At 46.5% G+C, this 19,431-nt stretch overlaps 1 protein-coding gene and 1 pseudogene across 1 annotated transcript in view; both read right to left on the reverse strand.

Moving 5' to 3' along the window:
• The window catches only part of DPF3 (double PHD fingers 3), a 277,088-nt gene extending 261,190 nt beyond the window's left edge, over positions 1 to 15,898 (reverse strand). Inside the window, exon 1 of the mRNA XM_037984208.2 lies at positions 15,867 to 15,898. Coding sequence (XP_037840136.1) covers positions 15,867 to 15,898 — 32 coding nt within the window. The remainder of the gene's footprint in view (positions 1 to 15,866) is intronic.
• Positions 15,091 to 15,831, reverse strand: LOC103229288 (uncharacterized; annotated as a pseudogene).
• Positions 15,899 to 19,431: the final 3,533 nt, after the last annotated feature.

A 19,431-nucleotide genomic window follows, 5' to 3' on the forward strand; every position in this document is an offset into this window, starting at 1 on the left:
TGCATAAGTGACCTACAATTGCATGGTCCGAACCTGTTTCCCATCCCCCAGAGACATGTGTAATTAGATAAAATGAGGACAGAATATGTATAAGTATCTGTTATACTCGGATGGCTGCCCAGAAAGAAAATGAGTGCGAGGAACCGGAGAGCCCTGTGTCACCCTCTGTCCTGAACTGGGATTGAGGGAGACTTACCTTTGTGAGTAGGTTACTAGTGCAACATGACCTCTCTGAGTTAACGAATATTTTTCTACAGTTCGGCTCCTGCAGCCCATATTTGGCACACCATCAGCATTTTCTCCAGCTTTCCATGTGGAAGGATGTCTTTCCGACCAGGATCTGAACTGAAACTTGACCCTGGGAGTCCGTGTCCACCTTGGGACTTCCTCTTCCTCCTTCAGATCTCTCCATGGTGGTACCCTCTTCCAAAAAGCCCCCAACACAGAATTATTTGGAGGGTGGAAAATCCCTAAGAGGACGTACAAAAGTTACAATGATACACTTTCTCTCTCAGTACAGGAGAGAAAGGCCCTCGCGTGAGCCCTAGGCCATCCTTTTTGAAGGATGAATGAAGTTCATCCTTTTTGAATGAAGTGATCTGCTATACTTAGTTGGGACATTGAGTCATGGCGAAAATCATTCTCTCTCTAGGCACTGATACTGTGAAAGTATACAAAAGGCATTCTCTCAAAGAAAATGTACCCAAAAACAGTGACTGGGCTAAAGCTCCAGCAGATGTTCACCAGATCCCAGCCTTGGGTTTAAACCATTACAGTGCTTTGCATCTTCTGGTCTTCTCTATCTTAAAAACTCAAAAGAAAAAAGAGTCCTCCAGTATAAATAAAGCTAAAGTAAATCCCACACACAACTAAACATAGAGGAGGCATTGAATAAAAATGAAGTTGATTTATCTATCAGTGGCTATCCATAAGCCAGAGGTTACTTACTTTAGCAAAGCTAAAAGGTTTGTCTTTACTTCTCGAGACCAAAGGGAGAAAGCCAAGCTTTTTAGATAAAGTGACCAAGAAACAAGAGGCTAAAATGAGCAAGGCTGCCACATGTCATAAACGCACATCCTACATGCAAGCAAAGCCAAACCTGCATCTGTTTCCCAACTCCTGAAACTGAAGCCTCTTTGGGGAGGAATTCTGCCTTTTTCAGACTCCTGCCATGAAGGGAGAGAATGAGAAACGCATCAACTTTCTAGAGTGCTCGAAGCAAACATAGGCAGCAGAGCAGGTGTCTGCCTGCAGGCTTTGCTCACTCAACTATTCCCCACATGTTTCCTGCATGCCTGCTAGGCTAGGTCCTTGGGATAGAAAGGCACATGTGGCCAGGTGTGGTGGCTCACACCTGTAATCCCAGCACTTTGGGAGGCCAAGGTGGGTGGATCACTGGAGGTCAGGAGTTCGACACCAGCCTGGCCAACATGGAGAAACCCCACCTCTACTAAAAATACAAAATTAGCTGGGTATGGTGGTGTGCACCTGTTGTCCCAGCTACTCGGGAGGCTGGGATAGGAGAATCGCTTGAACCAGGAGGTGGAGGTTGCAGTGAGCCACACCACTGCACTCCGGCCTGGATGACACAGAGAGAGATTCCATCTCCAAAAAAAAAGAAAGAAAGGCACATGTGGCTACTGTCCCTGCCTTCCACGCCCTTACTGTAACTAACGTCTGTCAACTATTTCAGTGACTAAGAGAGAAGAGCACACTCAGGACTGCATGGCCCAGGGCAGGTGTGACCAATTCTACCTGAGGGTCAGCAAGGGCTCCACCAGGGAGAGGGGCCACTTAAATCATCTCGAAGATGAGTAGACAGAGGCACATCAAGTGCACCCAGGGACAGGGTGAAGGTGGCGGACAATCAAACCGCCTGCTCAGAGGAGCCACAAGCAGTTTGCTGAGACACCAGGGGAACGTATGACAGGAGCTGTCTCTCTGGGCAGGAACACAGAGCGCAGAGCATCCCCTCAGACTAACAAGTTCACACATGTCTCTCACGCTGAGGTTCTTACCCTAGAGCCCATGGGCCTCCAGGGCATCCAGAGATGGGCTCTTCCAGGTCTGTGAACCCCATAAAACCATAGGAAGATGTTCACATCTATATGTGTTTTTTCTGGGGAGATGATCCACAACTCCCATAGCATTCTTGAAAGGGCCTGTGATTGCCAAAGAAAGGTGAAAAAGAAACAGCCATCAAGACTGAGTAGCCTGCACACGACTGTGGTGTAGAAGCCACTTTCTCCCTGTCTGTCTCCTGCACATGGCTCAGTAACAGACATAAGTTTTCAGAACTGGCAGAACTAAAGGGATGAGAAGAGCATTCCAGTATAAGGAGATGGAAAGAAATCACCATTGGCATCACCAAAAAAAATACCTGTGTGTACTGACTATGTGCCAGGCTCTTGGCTAGACTTAAAAACCAGTATCTCTTTCCATAAAGCCACATGGAAGAGTGTCTTCTCAGCCTCCCGTTCCTGGAGCCAATATTGCAAATTGGAGTCCCTAAATGTGGATTCAAGTCACCCAGGGCAATTCACTGCAATCCCCAGATCAGGCTCAAACTTTAGTTGGCAGTTGCCTAGCAACAAGTAACCCTGAAGACACATCACCAAACCGAGATGCCAAAAAGGGCATTCTGTGGACAAGATAGTTCTGAAACTACCCCCTAATAAGTCTGTCAGGCCTCTCTGGGTCTCTTGGGGTAAGGAGTAGACTTTGCAGCCAAAGGTAGGCTGAGAGGAGAAAGATAGAAAGGCGTTGTTTTTTGTTTTTTCAGACAGGGTCTCACTCTGTTGCCCAGGCTGGAGTGCAGTGGCACAATCACGGCTCACTGCAGCCTCAACCTCTTGGGCTCGGGTGATCCTCCCACCTCAGCCTCCCAAGTAACTGGGACTAAAGTTGCGTGCCACCACACCCAACTAGTTTTTCTATGGGATTTTACCATGTTGCCCAGGCTGGCTCAAACTCCTGGACTCAAGCAACCTACCCACCTAGGCCTCCCAAAGTGTTGGGATTACAAGCATAAGCCACTGTGCCTGGCTGGAAGTTGTTCTGCTGGTTGTATGTTTTCCCACCCCTGGGGAGTAGGCATGAGAAGGGAAACTGAGGGTTAAAGGAGAAGGCAGCCTCCAGTAGAGAAGGCAACTGGTGCCTCTTCACTTCCTCTTTCAGATGGTACCTATGGTTACTCTTCCAAGCAGTTGCTTAACACATGCCACCCACACCTAAAGACGCGTAAAGCAACAGGAAGACTTGACTGAACCTACATCCAGTCCTTCCCTAAAGCCATCATCCTCCTACAGCTCCAAAAACCCCACAGGACTATGGAAGGCTGGGGTGAGCAGGATGACAGATCTCAAACTACTACTAACTGAAACTGGGGAAGCAGTTTTTAACCAACTTTCCAAGGAAACTCACTCCCTTACAGAGGCATGAAAGATGCAAAGAGACCTCATTCTCTAAAATTCAGAGCTGGTGGTTGTTGTTGTTGTTGTTGTTGTTAACACAAAGCTCAGAAACTCCTTAAGCTAAGAGTCAAGTGAGACTGGGTTTCCCAAGACAAAGTTTCCTATCCAAACCGTCACATAAGGCCAACACTGGGTATTCTCCCTGTGTAGATAGTGGGAAGCCTGGGAAGATGGCCTTCTCTGGAATCCACCACCCCTTCTCTTGAAAGGTCTTGGGGGTAGGAGGAAAAGGGGCAAATAAATATATCAGTCTGGAAGCGATTCAGGAAGAACAAATGCGGAAGTCAAACAACAAATAAGGCAGATATAAATCCAAATAAAATATTAAAATCATTAAAGGGCTGCTGCTCCCTGAAGATTGGGAAAAATGAAGAGAGTTAATTAAAAGCAATCTCCATGCACTGCTGAGCCGGCCAGCCCTGATAAATCAACAGCTGGGGCTGCTGTGGAGGGCAGGCAAGGGGCTTCAGGAGGGGGTGGGCCAGCCGGGGGAAGGGGGTCTGCCACTGAGACAGCTGTGATGGCAAATTGAACACAGTGACTTAAGTTTCATGTTTTATTAAATATTGTATGACCACTGAATAAAGTTATTCTTTGGAGAAGGAGAAAATGATGGGCTGGGTAAGTGAAGGCGGGGGAAGATAAGGATGAAGAGGTATTGTTCGATTCAAAACATACTTAGGACTATAACGCTGGCACCTCTGATATTGCTGCCAAATGCCAAAGCTTTGGGGGTTTTTTTTCTTTCTACTTGATCTGCAAAGGTAGCTGTGTCTTCGTCTTCTAAAATCTCTCTACAAAACTTGGGTTATGTTTATCTGGGGGACCAGGGAAGGCAGTGCAGAGTCAGGGAAAGTAATGAAGAGGAAAAGAAGACAGAAAAGATCTTCAAAATTGTCACTGCTGATCAAAGCCAGACTTTTGACACAAAACTAAAAAGTCAGCAGAAATAGTGGGAACTCTTTTTTTTCTTTACTTCTTTCCTTCTCCCTTTTTTCTGCAGCTAGTTTTTGTGTTGAAAATGAAAAAGAGCTCTGAATTTTGGGGCTCAGTCTAAGTCAAAAGCCATCTATTTCAGAAGTGTTAGAAGAACAGGCCTTTCTCTATTCTAAGGGGAAACCCTCCAGTTCTTCCTTGATGAAAATATAATCAAGAGAAATGATTGGGGGAAAGTGTTTTTTTCTCCTCCATAGAACTGGGATTGGAAGGGGAGTGTGTGCATGGGGAAACATAAGGAATTATGCATTTGGATATGCATTTTAATTAGGTGGACAGAGGCAGCCGCCTGTTAATTTTTCTTGCTTGTTTCCACTTAGCATTCATCACAGGCAGAACCACCATAGAGCGCTCCCACGATAATAGATGGTTCTGCATTGGCTAAGTCCTCAGGGAAAATAATTAGCAGGAGAGAATATATTCTCTCCACTCCCACTGCCCCATCCACCCTGCCCTCCCCCAATCACCAGCACCACGTTGCCTCCCCTCTCCCCACCCCCCCTCACCTATAGTGGTTTTCCTAGGAGAAGCCGAGGGCAGCAGTCAGTCTCCTGGTTTGCTAGCACTTACTTTGCCCTGCCAAAAAACAAGGGTCTAGGAGAAGAAACAGACAGATCAGAGGTCTCTACTGGAGTGGAAGCTCCTCAATGTAGGGAGGGAGGCAGGTGACTGTGCTGATTAGTTCTCAGGGGCAGGCAGGCAATCCGTGTTGATTGCGGGATGAAGGAACTCCAAAGAGGATGCGACAGTTCTCATTGTGCTCAACTGGCAGCCAAAGATGTATCGAGAGTTGCTGGTTGAGGACAGCAGAAGTAGGGATGATGTTTTTTGCTCTTATAAAGGAAAGTTGCAGAGCCAAGTGCAGTGGTTTTCACCTGCAATCCCAGCATTTTGGGAGGCTGAGGTAAGAGGATCACTGGGGGCAGAAGTTCAAGACCAGTCTGGGTAGCGCAGCGAGACCCCCATCTCTATAAAAAACAATTTAAAAATTAGGTGTGGCAGTACACACCTGTAGTCCCAGCTACTTGGGAAGCTGAGGTGGGAGATCACTTGAGTCAAGGAGTTTGAGGCCACAGTGAACTGTAATTGCACCACTGCACTCCAGCCTGAGTGACAGAGTGAGACCCTATCTCCAAAAAATATATAAGAGAAAAGAAAATAAAGAAAGTTGTAGCTTTGCAGCAAGATTGAATCTGAACCATTTCCAAGGCTGGCAACCAAGACATGTGTGTAACTCTGAGATCTGGCCTCACTGCAATGCTCTCCGGTCTACTTTTCTATAAAGAATCTGGCCGGGTGCGGTGGCTCACACCTGTAATCCTAGCACGTTGGGAGGCCCAGGTGGGCAGATCACTTGAGGTCAGGAGATCGAGACCAGTCTGGCCAACATGGTAAAACCCAATCTCTACTGAAAATACAAAAATTAGCTGGGTGTGGTGGCATGTGCCTTTAATCTCAGCTACTCCTGTGGCTGAAGTACAAGAATCACTTGAAACCTGGGAGGCGGAGGTTGCAGTGAGCCAAGATCACGCCACTGCACTCCAGCCTAGGCAACAGAGCAAGACTCTGTCTCAAAAAAAAAAAAAAAGGAAAGAAAAGAAAAAGAATCCATTCTTGCCACTGACCTCCAATGCCAGCAGCTCACCCTCCTTATTCACAAGCAGATCTAAGCCCCTGCCCCGCCTCCACTCCTTCTCTCTCCCTCAGTCATCTCAGTTGAAGGAGGAGCCAGAGACCAGGCAAGGACCCAAAGGCCCAAGTTCCCACAAGAGCACCCCACTCTACCCACCGTGATTCTGTTTCCTCTGGTTTGGTGGGTGAACTCAGATCAGGACTGATGACCAGAAATGAAATGAGGGTTTCCCCTGAGCTCACATTCTCACTTATTTCAAACCCAGACAATAGGAAAATCCCACTGCAATCCCAGAGCTATTTACACACGCCTGGATGAGTAGGCCATGCATTTCCTGAGAAACAATGATTAGATGTGATGGGTAATGCCAGAAACATTTATTTTTGTTTTAATATTTAAAATAATGTTTAATATAGTAAAGTATTATTGACTCTCTGAGGAGGCCATGGTCAGCTATAGGACACTTTTTAGTTCTCATAGTAACACCTCACATTTGTACTTTCCACCTTCTGAAATGTTTCCACATCCATTATTTCATGTGGGCCGCTGAGGGGAAGCCAGGCTCAGGGAAGGGGAAGGGAGGAGAAGGGAGACACAAGCTCTCCTGGCTGTTTGGAAGGACACGCCTGACTTGCTAACTCCTGCCCCCCAAGCTATCCTGTCATCACTGTGCTTTCCCCCACCTCCTATTGTCAGATATCACATCTCCATCCACCTAGGGAGCCTTCACTCCAAGCCTCACCAGGTAACTGCTAGTGCTACAGCCCCTGGAACTGCCCCAAACCCAAACCCTGAACCCCCACTAGGAGTCCCTGCCCTCAAAGGAAGGGAGATATAAGGGAAAGGCAATCCCTGTGGCTGGGGATGGGAGAAGTGAGTCTCTAGGTTCCTAGTTCCCAGTGTGTTTATCACGAAAAGCAATGGACTGCCAATGGAAGGAGAGGCAGAGAGGTTGAATTCTGTAATACTACTAGGTTTGGGTTTTTTTGTTTGTTTAGTTTATAAGGTGGAGAATGCCTGTATTATCTAGAAATGTAGCCCCTAATTTTTTTTTCTTTTTTTTTTTTTTTTTTTTTTTTTTTGAGATAAGGTCTTGCTCTGTCACCCAGGCTGGAGTGCAGTATTGCGATCATATCTCACTGCAGCCCCAACCTCCTGGGCTCAAGCCATCTTTCTGCCTCAGCCTCCTGAGTAGCTGGGACCACAGGTGTACACCACCACATCGGGCTATTTTTTTAATTTTTTGTAGCAACTGGGTCTCACGATATGCCCAGGCTGGTCTTGAATGCCTGAGCTCAAGTGATCTTCCCGCCTCAGCCTCCCAAAGTGCTAGGATTACAGGCGTGAGCCTGGCCTAGTCCCTAGATTTTACAGTCCAAAAATGAAGGAGACCTAGGCATAGTGAAAACCCAAAAGAAATGAAAACGGGGACTAAAACAGATACTTGTATGCCAATGTTCATGGCAGCATTATTCAAACAGCCAAAAGGTGAAACAACCCAAATGCCCATCCACAGTTAAATGGGTAAACAAAATGTGGTCTATCCATACAACGGCCATAGAAAGGAAGAAAGTTCTGACTATGCTACAACATGGATGAACAAACACTGAAGACATTATGCTAAAAGAAATAAGCCAGACACCGAAGAACAAATATTGTATTTTTCCCCTTATATGGGGTGCTAGGAATGCAGAATGGTGGTTCCCAGGGATGGTAGGAAGCAGGGGATGGAAAAGTATTGTTTAATGAATACAAAGTTTCTCTCTGGGATGATGAAAAGGGTCTGGGCAGCTGGGTGCAGTGGCTCATGCCTATAATCCCAGTACTTTGGAAAGCTGAGGTGGGTGGATCACCTGAGGTCAGGAGTTCGAGACCAGCCTGGCCAACATGGTGAAACCCTGTGTCTACTAAAAATACAAAAATTAGCCTGGTGTGATGGCGCATGCCTGTAGTTCCAGCTACTCAGGAGACTGAGACAAGAGAATCACTTGAACCTGAGAGGTGGAGGTTGCAGTGAGCCAAGATTGCATCACTGTACTCCAGTCTGGGTGACAGAATGAGACTCCATTTAAAGAAAAAGGAAGGAAGGAAGGAAGGAAGGAAGGAAGGAAGGAAGGAAGGAAGGAAGGAAGGAAGGAAGGAAGGAAGGAAAAGGAAATCTGGAAACTGATGGCGGTGATGGCTGCATGAGGTGGGAGGATCACCTGGGGCCAGGATTTCAAGACCAGCCTGAGCAACATAGCAAGACTTCCATCTCTACTAAAGGTTAAAAATAAATGTACTTAAAGCCACTGAATTGCACACTTTAAAATGGCTAGAATGGTACACTGTATGTTACATATATTTTAGCCACAATAAAGAAAAATTGAAGGAATGCCTCTCTCTGCTGGAGGTCAGGGTGACCATTTTGTTTTCCCTTTAAAGTTTCAGATTTTACACACCAGCTCCTGTGCAGACTCTGATGAGTTCTGCAACCTCTTCCCCCTCCTCTTTACGCTTGCAAAAAAACTGCCATGGAAGCTTTCCACCAAAGAAAAGCCTGATCATAATGTCCCCACTGAAATCTGAGATGTTCTGGAGACATGTCACTGAAGGGGAGGCATGAAGTCCAGTCTAGTCTTGGCTAATACCCACTCGGGTAGGGGCTACTTCCACACAACCGCTGGGCACCTCCATTTCCTCAGTGGTAACACAGGTACACTACAGGAAGCTCGGTGAGACCTCAGTACAGGTCCACTTACTTCAGCTCACTAAACATCCAGGTACCTGTGGCTGCTGCCCAAATTAAAATAAAATAAGCACTTTATTTCCAGATTAATTGGGATGGGTGCCATGGTAGAGGAAAAGGCCAGAGAGATCATGGACAAATAAAATCCAGACCAGAGGACTGGCTGGAAAATTGGTTACCCTTCTGCCTCCAAACACTTAAAAAAAAAAAAAAAAAAAAAAGAAGAAGAAGAAGAAGAAGCAAAATACAGATGTTCTCAGTGATTGCAGTCTTTTAACAACCAAAAACTGAGTGCTTATCCACATCAAAATAGGCCAGTTGGTCTTCAGGTTCCTCATTCTCATCAACTTCTGGATGGGATGCCAGTGAGAAGAAAAGCACTGAAAGGGAAGAGCCGGAGGAAAAGCCCACATTCTAAATGGCCCACCACCTGGTCCTCAGCCTCCGACCTTGAGAAGGGACAAGAAGTTCCACCCAGGTCAGAACTCCAAGAAGGGAGCACCATGTGGCAAGACTGAACAAGAGAATAAGAAACTGTGGAAGTCTCCAATCTTAAATGTTCTCTTTAGAGCCACACTTTAAAAATAAGAAAAAATCAGAACTCTGGCCCCTAACTGTCCTCTCTGTCCTAATCCACCATAATAATAGCCAGAAAGTTGTTGGCTTAAAAGGAATTTGGGGAATCAAAGTACATCACCATCATAAAGACAAGGAATATGCGGCTCAAAGAAGTTCTGTCTCCCCAATCACAAGTTAGTTGCCTGTAGCTCTGGAAGCAGAGCTCAAGGCTTAGGATTCCTCTCCCCAGGCTTTTTCTCCTCCATTACTATGAAGTCACTAAGGCTACAAAAAATCAGCCACTGGTAAGAAAAGAACAAGGAAGAGGATAAAAGGTTGAGACAGGTTTCATCAATAGCAGGTGAAAGTGTGAGGATGGGAAAACTTTCTGATGGAGCTTCCAATTGCAGATCATTCAAACAGCAGATTTTCAAGGTGAATAACAACAACTAAAAAAAAACCCTTTTCTCAGCAACCTGAGATGATCACAGTCCCCGGATTCAGAGAGGGAGGAGAGGGTGCAAAGGGAGGATTAGACATGTGCCAGCATTGTTCCACAAGCTCAGAACTGAGGCCTGGCTGGTGAGGACTCAATGTGGGCTATTTGAACCCCATTATTAGGAGCTCTGAGCCTAATCCTCTCACCCCTCCCTGCTTCCACACATTGCCCCTAAATTGTAGCCTCCTCAGGGATTATCTCCCTTCCCTTGCCACTGCCTGCCACCCTAATATTCACAAACACACAGCCTAGAAATTCTCCAGTCTGTTCCTCTTCCCCCTGCTCCACCAACACCTTCTAACCACTGCTTTTAAAACTCTAATGCAAATCACAGGCTTCAAAAACCTTCCCTCAGTGACAGTTTTACGATGCTAGCTCCATTCATCCATATGGGTTGACAGACTGTGAAACACCAGTAACCGGACCAATAAGAAAAACAAATTACAGAAACACTACAACACCTCATCTCTCCTCAGTCACTCAAACAATTAGAAAACTTTGGAATTTGCAACAGATCATAATATCAGTCTCTCTTGCAGTTCAACAATAATCTTTGCAGAGTTCCAGACCACACAGTGGTTTTACCCACTCCTCCATCCTCCCCCTACCCAAGGCCACTCTCTATCTTTCCTTGTTAAATACCTTTATATTTAAAGACTATTTAAAATTAAGACCAAGCTTACAAAACACCCCTGTTGGGCCGTAGCTGGGCAAAAAATATTTCAGTGGTTGTGGGATTTTTTTGGCCAGAGGTTTGCCACATTTGGCTACATTTCTGTTTTCTAGTGACTTTCAAAACACTCAAAAACCACAAAAGTTACTTTGCAGAGGTTGGGATAATAAACAGGCTTGGATTCTGGTGCCTTTTTATAACCCATCACCCATCACCACTACTGTCAGCATAGCTGCCTTAGAAACCTAAAACATCAGCCTCAGTTTCCATTCTTTTTCTGGTGCATGCTCAAAACAAAACATGCTGACCATGGCATTTTGTTTTTTGCATTGATCTGAACAGATGGCTCTGAAACAGCTTTAGACATTATCATCTTTCTCAGATGTATCCAAATTCCAGCTACCTGCATGATTCCAAAAAAAGGAGGATGAGAGGTCTCCAACTCAGCTCTCTCTGAATTCAAACCCACCTTCTGTGACTGAGCAGCTCCCATTCAGCTGGCAGTCTCCAATGTCTCCCAGGAGGCCTGCAGGCCAGGCTATTTTCAGAGGTTTACCCTGTGACAATGCCTCCACTTGGGTTCCCGCAGACATTAATCTCCATCATAGGTGTCTCATCAAAAGCAGACATACACCCACTGAAAAATAATGTGTGCTAATGAAGTTTGGAGAATTTAGGGCTTTTTTATAGTGGCAACCAGAAGCAGATGGAGAACAGGTTCTTGGGAATCTGTTGGCTTACAACGTCTGAGGGTCCTTTTTCATAAGAAGCTAAAACAATGTCCATAAAAGGCAGCAAGTTCACAAAGTCCCGGCCTCAATAATGCCGTCTACTTAGTACCTACCCACATCCCCCAACCCCAACAGAAAGAGCTAAGAGGAGATTAGAACCAGGAATGTGACCCCCACCCCTTCCCCTCTGATATCTAAACTGAGTGCCACAGCAAGAGTGAGGTCTGGCTTCTAACTTTCACATGCACAAAACCACTTTAGATTAGAATACACTAATACAGGTCATAGAATGCACAACGAGATCTAGATTTGCGGTTCATCTACACACATGACCTGCTGTTTGACTTGGCTAAGTAAGTTTATTTTCTTCTCCCAGAGTAGTGTTCTTAATAACAAAACAGGGACATCAACATATACCTCCAAGCAAGGTTAACTCCTTACAAAAGAAAGTTTCAATACAATCACGTATATGTGTGTGTTCACAGTTATCAGCATGACAAAATAGTTTATTGGTCTGTTTATAAATAATTACTTAAGGTAAAGCCCTGTTGGTTTATATGGAATTTATTAATAATTTTTTTCTAAGCAGGCAGTTATAATAATAGATATATATGTATATAATCAAGTCTGGCAGAAGGTGGCAGACATTCTCAGTTAAATGCACACCAACCAGGATTTTGATAATACAAGAGTAAGTTGTTTAAAGTACTGATTGCAGATTTGGGGGAAGGTCTTTTATCTGAACTAGAATATTAAGATTCAAATTTATATTAAAAGCATTATGTGGCCAGATGCGGTGGCTCATGCCTATAATCCCAGCACTTTGGGAGGCCAAGGCAGGCAGATCACTTGAGGCCAGGAGTTTGAGACCAGCTGGCCAAGATGGAGAAACCTTGTCTCCACTAAAAAACACAAAAATTTAGCCAGGTATAGTGGTGCGCGCCTGTAATCCCAGCTGGATTCTGGAGGCTAAGGCACAAGAATCACTTGAACCCAGGAGGCAGAGGTTGCAGTGAGCCAAGATCCTGCCACTGCACTCCAGCCTGGGCAACAGAGCAACACCCTGTCTCAAAAAATAATAATAATAATAAAAGCATTATGTTTCCCAGGTATGCAGAAATCAACCAGAATGTGACTAACCTACATGCAGACCTTTATTAAATCCATATTTATGTTACCTGCATGTGTTTACTTCACTACCTGGACCTTATCTTGATTGTTTATGTAAGAAATGAGGGTAACTCTCATACATCTTTGCTCAGACAATGTAGCTGCTAAATTAAATAACTTGTAATACACATTTACACATCATACATGTCCACCAGCGCTTTTGAATTCTATTTGTCCAGATGTGACTGCTTGGTTGTGGGGGCCACCTGCCGTGTCCCCTTTGTGATCTGATCAGTGCAGGCGGCTCCTATTTCTGCCTCTAACACCCTGTTGGGCAGTAATAAGATGTTAAAGGCAACAACAGAGAGAGAAGCCAGGCTGTCAGCTTCAGAGAGGAAGGGGGTGAAGGGTACAACAAGGAAGAAAAAGAAAGGGAGTTGAGGGGAGATCAAAGACAGGCAGGAAGAAAGCCAAATTGCTAAGAGAGGAGATGTGGCTTCAGGAGCTTGGGACCCTAAGGAAAACCCCAAAGCAATGAGATTCAAAATTGTGCCATCCAATCACCCCAGCTAATTGAATTATTGAATGTCCCACATGGAAAAAGCTAGTACAGTGAAAAATAGCCCATACTCAGTGTAGGCAGAGCCCTGCATAGGTGCTGCTGGAAACCTGAGCTTGTTTCTTCCCAACACATTAACTACCACCACTTTATACCCCATCCTGAGGAAACCTTTGTGTGACCATTTTCTGTAGGGGGCGTCCGTGGTGTAGGCTTTTTTTTTTTTTTTGGAGGGAAGAGAGAGACTCAGAACGCACACAGAGAAAATGCTAATGTCATTCAGCTCTGTTTCATTGTCAGGAGGGACACATGAGGATAAAAACATAGCTCTCCAAACCATTCTCCGCTACCCCTCCTCCCTGCACCACCACCATCCCTTCGGCTGGATGTGTCGCTGCACTTTGTTCTAATTTATCCCATGCATAATTTATTCACGTTTGTATTGTTTCCTGATCAGCAACTTTCAAAAACAAATGAAATATATAAGATGTTTTATTAAACAAGTTGTTAAAAAAAAAAAAAAAGGCAGATGGTGTCCGTCTCCCAATAACAACGTGTGTGCTCCTGCATTAGGAGTTAAAAACTGTCCAGGGTGTGAGAGGCTGGGCTGGTCAGGGGTATTGTTTACACCCCTTTACCTCCAGGGAAAGGGTCTGGGAAGCAGAAAGGAATGGCTAATTATAAATGACCACTCAACTCCCACCTAGAAAAAGCAAGCAGAGGCGTTGTGTGTATGCTAGTGTGTGCATGCGTGTGGCGGCACAATTACAAATACATCACATTGCAACTGTTTCTAATTATACAAAGTACAATTCAGAACTAATTCCACTAACCAGCCGGGATTCCGCCACCTTCTTTCCCCCGTCTGTCCCTTCCCCCACCCTTAACCCCACCCTACACAGACTCCCTCCCCAAACACGCACCCTAGTGTGATCCAAAAAAACCCTGGAGCTAGCAGGGGAACACTGAAGCTTAGAGATACTGCGCCCGCCCGCGCGAAAGCGGGCTCCCGGGTAACTAGGGTACGGCTTTCCCAGTAGGAAACAAACCTGGTGCACATGTGAAATAGATTCTCTAACTTGAGTTTACCAGGTGGCATCAGCCTGGTTATGTGATTTCGGCTGGATATGGGGAAACTGCAAATCAGTTGTGGGTTCGGTAGAGACAGCATCAGCGGTGTTGCAGCGAAAGCAACCGGCAGCGAGGATGCGGCGAAGTTACGCCCATTTATTCTGCCATAAAACATTTTCTTTCTTGGATGAAACGCTGTGGCGTTCAAGTGCAGTGTATCCGAGCTTCCGAGGCAGAACTGAAGCCGGGAGCTCCTATCTGATCAGCCTCAGCTTCCAACGTCCTCTTAACGGCAGCTTTCATATAAATATCTTTGAAACCTGGGGCATTCCTACCCGTTTCCCTATTTCTGGTGGGCGACGAGCTGGTGCAAACACGTCCGATTCTCCCTGTGCATTCCTTTGCGTTAGGAACCCCCCTATCGTCTCCAGGAGCGAACCTGGTTTTCAACTCCAGGAGTGGCGAGGGGTGAAGACGAGAATGCGCTGAATTAAAAGAAGCAGGGTCGACAGTGGCCACGCACCAGGGAGAATTCGGCACGAACCGCCCCCCACCCGGCCCGCACCTCCCTCTCCCCCGCTTTGCCTGCGGCTTCGTCCGGGCGGGGAAGTCCCGGTCGAAGGGGTGCGGACCCCCAGCCCATCTCGAATACGGAGGGAGCCACCCTCTGCCGACATCACCCAATAGCACCCCTTTCAGAGCGACACTAGTTTTCCGAGGCCACCCTTGGCTCCGCGATCGCGAGCGGACTTGGCGGCTTAACAGTTCCACCGACTGGAAGGAAGGAAGGAAGGAAGGAAGCCAGGATGAAAAGGAGGAGGAAGGCAGGCAGGCAGGCAGAAATTGGCTGTTGGACCCGGGGCTGGCCCCCGCGAGTGCTCGCCTGGCCCGCCCCACTCTGTCCAGGATCTGGACAAGCGCTCAAAGTCTCCCCGGGGCGGCCAGAGGCACCTGCCCCTCACCCGGCCGGGAGCAGACGCTGGCCCCTCGGGCCAGGAGCCCCAAAACCGCCTCTCCGCCTGCCTCGGCGCCTCACCCAGAGGTGGCGAGAACACCATTCATAAGACCTGCAGCTTCCCTGCCTCCAAATCCACCCCAAGTTAACCCGAGTCGTTAATCCACTACAGCCAGGTTGCTTGCAAACACACGAGCAGACACACGCGCGGTCGCCCGGAGCGCCTCCGAGATCCGGGGGCTGCCGGGGAAAGCCCGGGGCGACCACCTGGGACCCAGCACGCCCGGGACCCGCTGCTTCCCCTGCGGTGCTCCCAACTCCGGAAGGTTTGCACAAACTCCCCGCGAGCGATCGGAAGGCGAAGAGCGCCCTGCAAACTCCGGAGCCTCAGCGGTCCGTCCGCCGGACCCAGCAGACCCAGCGGCGGGGCGGGAGCCGCGGGCTTGGGGGTGCGGGGCTCGTCCAAGTGCACCGAGGCAGTCCCGGCCCGACGCTCGCCCCCCGCCCGGCCGCCCCCGGAGCCTCGCTCCCTGCCCGCGAGGCGGGGGACTCCAGGGACCGCGCTGTCCCCGAGCTCCCGCGACCCCCCTGCTGTAGAGCGCTCGAGCGCAGGGCTCCTCCGCCGGCAACCCCTATCTCTCGCTCTCTCTGCAATTTAGCAGAACACAAATGTAACAATTTTCTTCTTGTTAATTGCATCTCCTGACATTTCTGCGCGTTGGGGGAAAAAAAAAGAAGTAAGAGCTGAAAGGAGAGAGAAGCCCCGCCGCGGCTGGAGGCGCCTGCAAGCGCAAGCACTGGCAGCGCTCGCCACGCAGAAGGCGCCTTTTTTTTCATATTGAAACCACGCGGAATATGTACATTTTTTAGTCTTACTTACGCTTTCAGGGGGTTGTGAATGACAGTCGCCATTTTGCTACAATGTAACAGAATATTGTCTGTCTCAGAGTTCTAAAGGTTCGCTCAGGGGAAGCGACAGGCCAATCAGAGCGCGGGATACCGGCCCGCCGGCCAATCGGCGCGGCTGGTCGCCAGGTGGGCGGGGCCTGCTCGGTGGTAGTTATTAGGGGAGCTGTCAAAGCCCAGAGGTCACTCCCTTTTGTAGAGCCCGAGAGCCAGCAGGTCTTAAAGGGGAAGTACCGCGTTGGCAGCTCCTTTTCGGGCTGGGGAAAGTGGAGACGCACGGGAGAATATTATAGTTTGGTTCAACTCCCTACTTTTCTAAATAACTGCAGAGTTTGCGCTCCTGGACAGAAATATTTCAATATTGCCAGCAAGCCACTGAATCCTATTCATTAGCTTTTGGCTTTGCGTATCAACATTTTTAATCCCCCAAAGGGTAAATCCCCGTGTTTCAGTACAAAAGTTGGAAGGCTGCCGTTTCGTGTAACAAATTACTACATGTGCTTTGCCGTTTGCTAATGCTCTGGGTCCTGCTGCTTTTTAATATTCTTATTCCCGAAGTGTTCTCTTTATCTCCGCCACCTTCCTCTCTCGCTTCTTGGAACTGCCGCTGCTGTTCCTGGCGACTCCAGGACAGCAACTCACCCTCCCCCTGGAATGTCTCAATGTCAGGCTCACTCCCTCCTGCAGCCAGGGCTTTCTTTACGTAGGGCAGGGGGGTTACTCTGCGCGGTCCGCCGCTACCACCCCTTCTGTTCTGCTCCCTACACCAGAAACTTCCAAAATGCTCAGATTCCTGCTCGGTGGTGTGACCTGGAGCTCTGACCTTTAGGCTTAGAGGTAGGGAGGACTTCAGGCAACCTTTGGAAACTTTCTACTACTAGGAAGCAAGTGCCTAGGCAGAAGTTGTAGAGCCTGGACTGGGTGTTGTCAGAGTCCCTTTAGAGGAGTGGCACACGCGATTCTGACGTCACCTTTCACTACTTAGAAGGTGGAAAGAATTTGCTAGTGAATAATCCGATGTGACCCGAGGCGTCCAAAGAGTCTGTGTCTGCTTCAAGTCAGTGTGAACTCTTCACTGGCGAGCCCCTGACAAAATTGGGAGACTTCTGCGAAGTCAGGCTTCCACTGGGCACCGGGAAGCTCTGCGTGGATGAAATCGCATTAAATCGAGAATAGGGTAGGGGCCTCGTTAGCATACAGAAGTCTGGCTACCATTCCAAAGCTGTTTAATCAGGTCAAATAGCTAAGATAGTGGGGGAGGGGTGGCAAGGGGAGAGAAGTTGCCAAATTGCCAGTTCAAAGCTATGCCCTCTTGCTTCCTTTTGCTCCTCTCAAGACAATGAATAAAATAAAATAAACATTCCAGAATTTCAAGAGTTCCACTACATACGCTATTAGATTTACAGATAAACAGAATAACTGTTTGTAATAGATTTGAAATATTTAACTCCCCTCTGCCTATTTAATAAGCAGAATCAAGTTCTATAGATTCCTTTGTAAATTCTTTGCATAGCATCTTGGCAGAGATTACAGTTTGAAAAAGTTTTCTCCGAGACGGGTGGATCACGAGGTCAGGAGATCGAGACCATCCTGGCTAACCCGGTGAAACCCCGTCTCTACTAAAAAATACAAAAAACTAGCCGGGCGAGGTGGCGGGTGCCTGTAGTCCCAGCTACTTGGGAGGCTGAGGCAGGAGAATGGCATAAACCCGGGAGGCGGAGCTTGCAGTGAGCTGAGATCCAGCCACTGCACTCCAGCCTGGCTAAGAGAGCGAGACTCCGTCTCAAAAAAAAAAAAAAAAAAAAAAAAAAGTTATCTCCTTTTCCAAAATTAAAGTTTGACAAATCCCTTCTTTACTAATTTGACAAGGGATTGGTTCAAAAGTCTATACTTTGCCTGGGGTGGGCCTTGACATCATTGAAAAGCAAGCCCTATATTTTCACCCAAGAAGTATGAGTTTGAAGTATCAGTCAGAAGTCCCACTAACCTCTTTGAGGTATCAAAGACACAGCAATTCAGATTAGTAGACAACAACGCATTTTCTTACACGCAGCCTGATAAAGTAGGAAATGTAGAGACTCCCCTGAACAAGATTTACAATTTAATGGGGGAAGAGAGAAAAAATGAATTTATATTACATATTAAAACACATACTGTAAGCATGTACATATCATTTATTGTGTTAAGGCCTGGATGCAGAAACCAGCATAATCTCTAACTACCAACAAACTTGAAACTGTCAAATCAGATTTATCGATTGGATTGGAAAATAGTGAATTAAAGACAGTACTTTAAAAAAAAAAAAAAGGATAGACTTGTTTTTTGTAACCCAATGGAATGTCATTTTAACTCTATCAATACAGTTATGACTTTTAAAGAAATAGTTATATTTAACATAAAAGAGTTATTTTAACTTTAGTGTTTATATTATAGATCAAAATATAAAGTTTTTTTTGTTTTTGTTTTTGTTTTTTTTACCAGAAGGTTCCAAAGTAAAGGGGCATAGAGCAGGCATGTTTAAAGAAGACGGTATCCTTAAACAGAGTTTTGGAGAAGTTTCACAGTTCTGGGGCAATTTCATAGTGCTGTACATGGCAGAAGTGTGAACTCTGGAATCTGCCAGCCTGAGTCCACTTTACCAGCTGGGTTACCTTGGTCATATTTACTTGCCAGGATTAAATGAGGTAATATATGTCAAGTGTCTGACACACAGCAAGCTTTCAATTCATGTTATTATTTCTCACAGAGAGAACTAATTCTTTCCTTATGCCATATGGAATGTAGGGAATCCGAAAAACAAGGTACAACAGAAAGTGAAATTAGCTATCACATTTAGTTTTCTAAACCCATTAATCCAAGAAAAATGAGCAAATGGACAACTTGGATGACAATAAAATAATAAATAGGAAAGATGTTTCAATGAGGGGTCACATAACTATATAACCCTGAAAAAGGCCTCTTGCTGATTGTTATACCAAAACACCTTTTAAATTCTTTTTTTTCCTGAGATGGAATTTCGCTCTTGTTGCCCAGGCTGGAGTGCACTGATGCAATCTCGGCTCACTGCAACCTCCACCTCCCAGGTTCAAGCAATTCTCCTGCCTCAGCCTCCCAAGTAACTGGGATTACAGGCGCCCGCCACCACGTCCAGCTAATTTTTTGTATTTTTAGTAGAAATGGGGTTTCACCATGTTGGCCAGGCTGGCCAGGTTGGTCTCAAACTCCTCAATTCAGGTGATCCACCCACTTCAGGCTCCAAAAGTTCTGGGATTACAGGCCCCAGCTAACGTACCCACAGCCTAAAATCCCATTTCTAAAGCCCTATAGCTATTCATATATTTGAATACACTTCATTGTACTCCATCCCTTTGATCTTGATTTAGCTAGTTATGCAGCTTAATTTGGAGAGCAGAGTGGCCCCAGAATAATCACCTCCTCACCTCACCTGGAGAATGTTGAGCTTCACTGTCCAATATAGGTGCCATGGACCACAGGTGACTACTGAGCACTTGAAAAGTGGTTACTCCCAATTGAGATGC

Source organism: Chlorocebus sabaeus, chromosome 24 (assembly GCF_047675955.1).
Source record: "Chlorocebus sabaeus isolate Y175 chromosome 24, mChlSab1.0.hap1, whole genome shotgun sequence".
NCBI classification, from domain to species: Eukaryota; Metazoa; Chordata; class Mammalia; order Primates; family Cercopithecidae; genus Chlorocebus; species Chlorocebus sabaeus.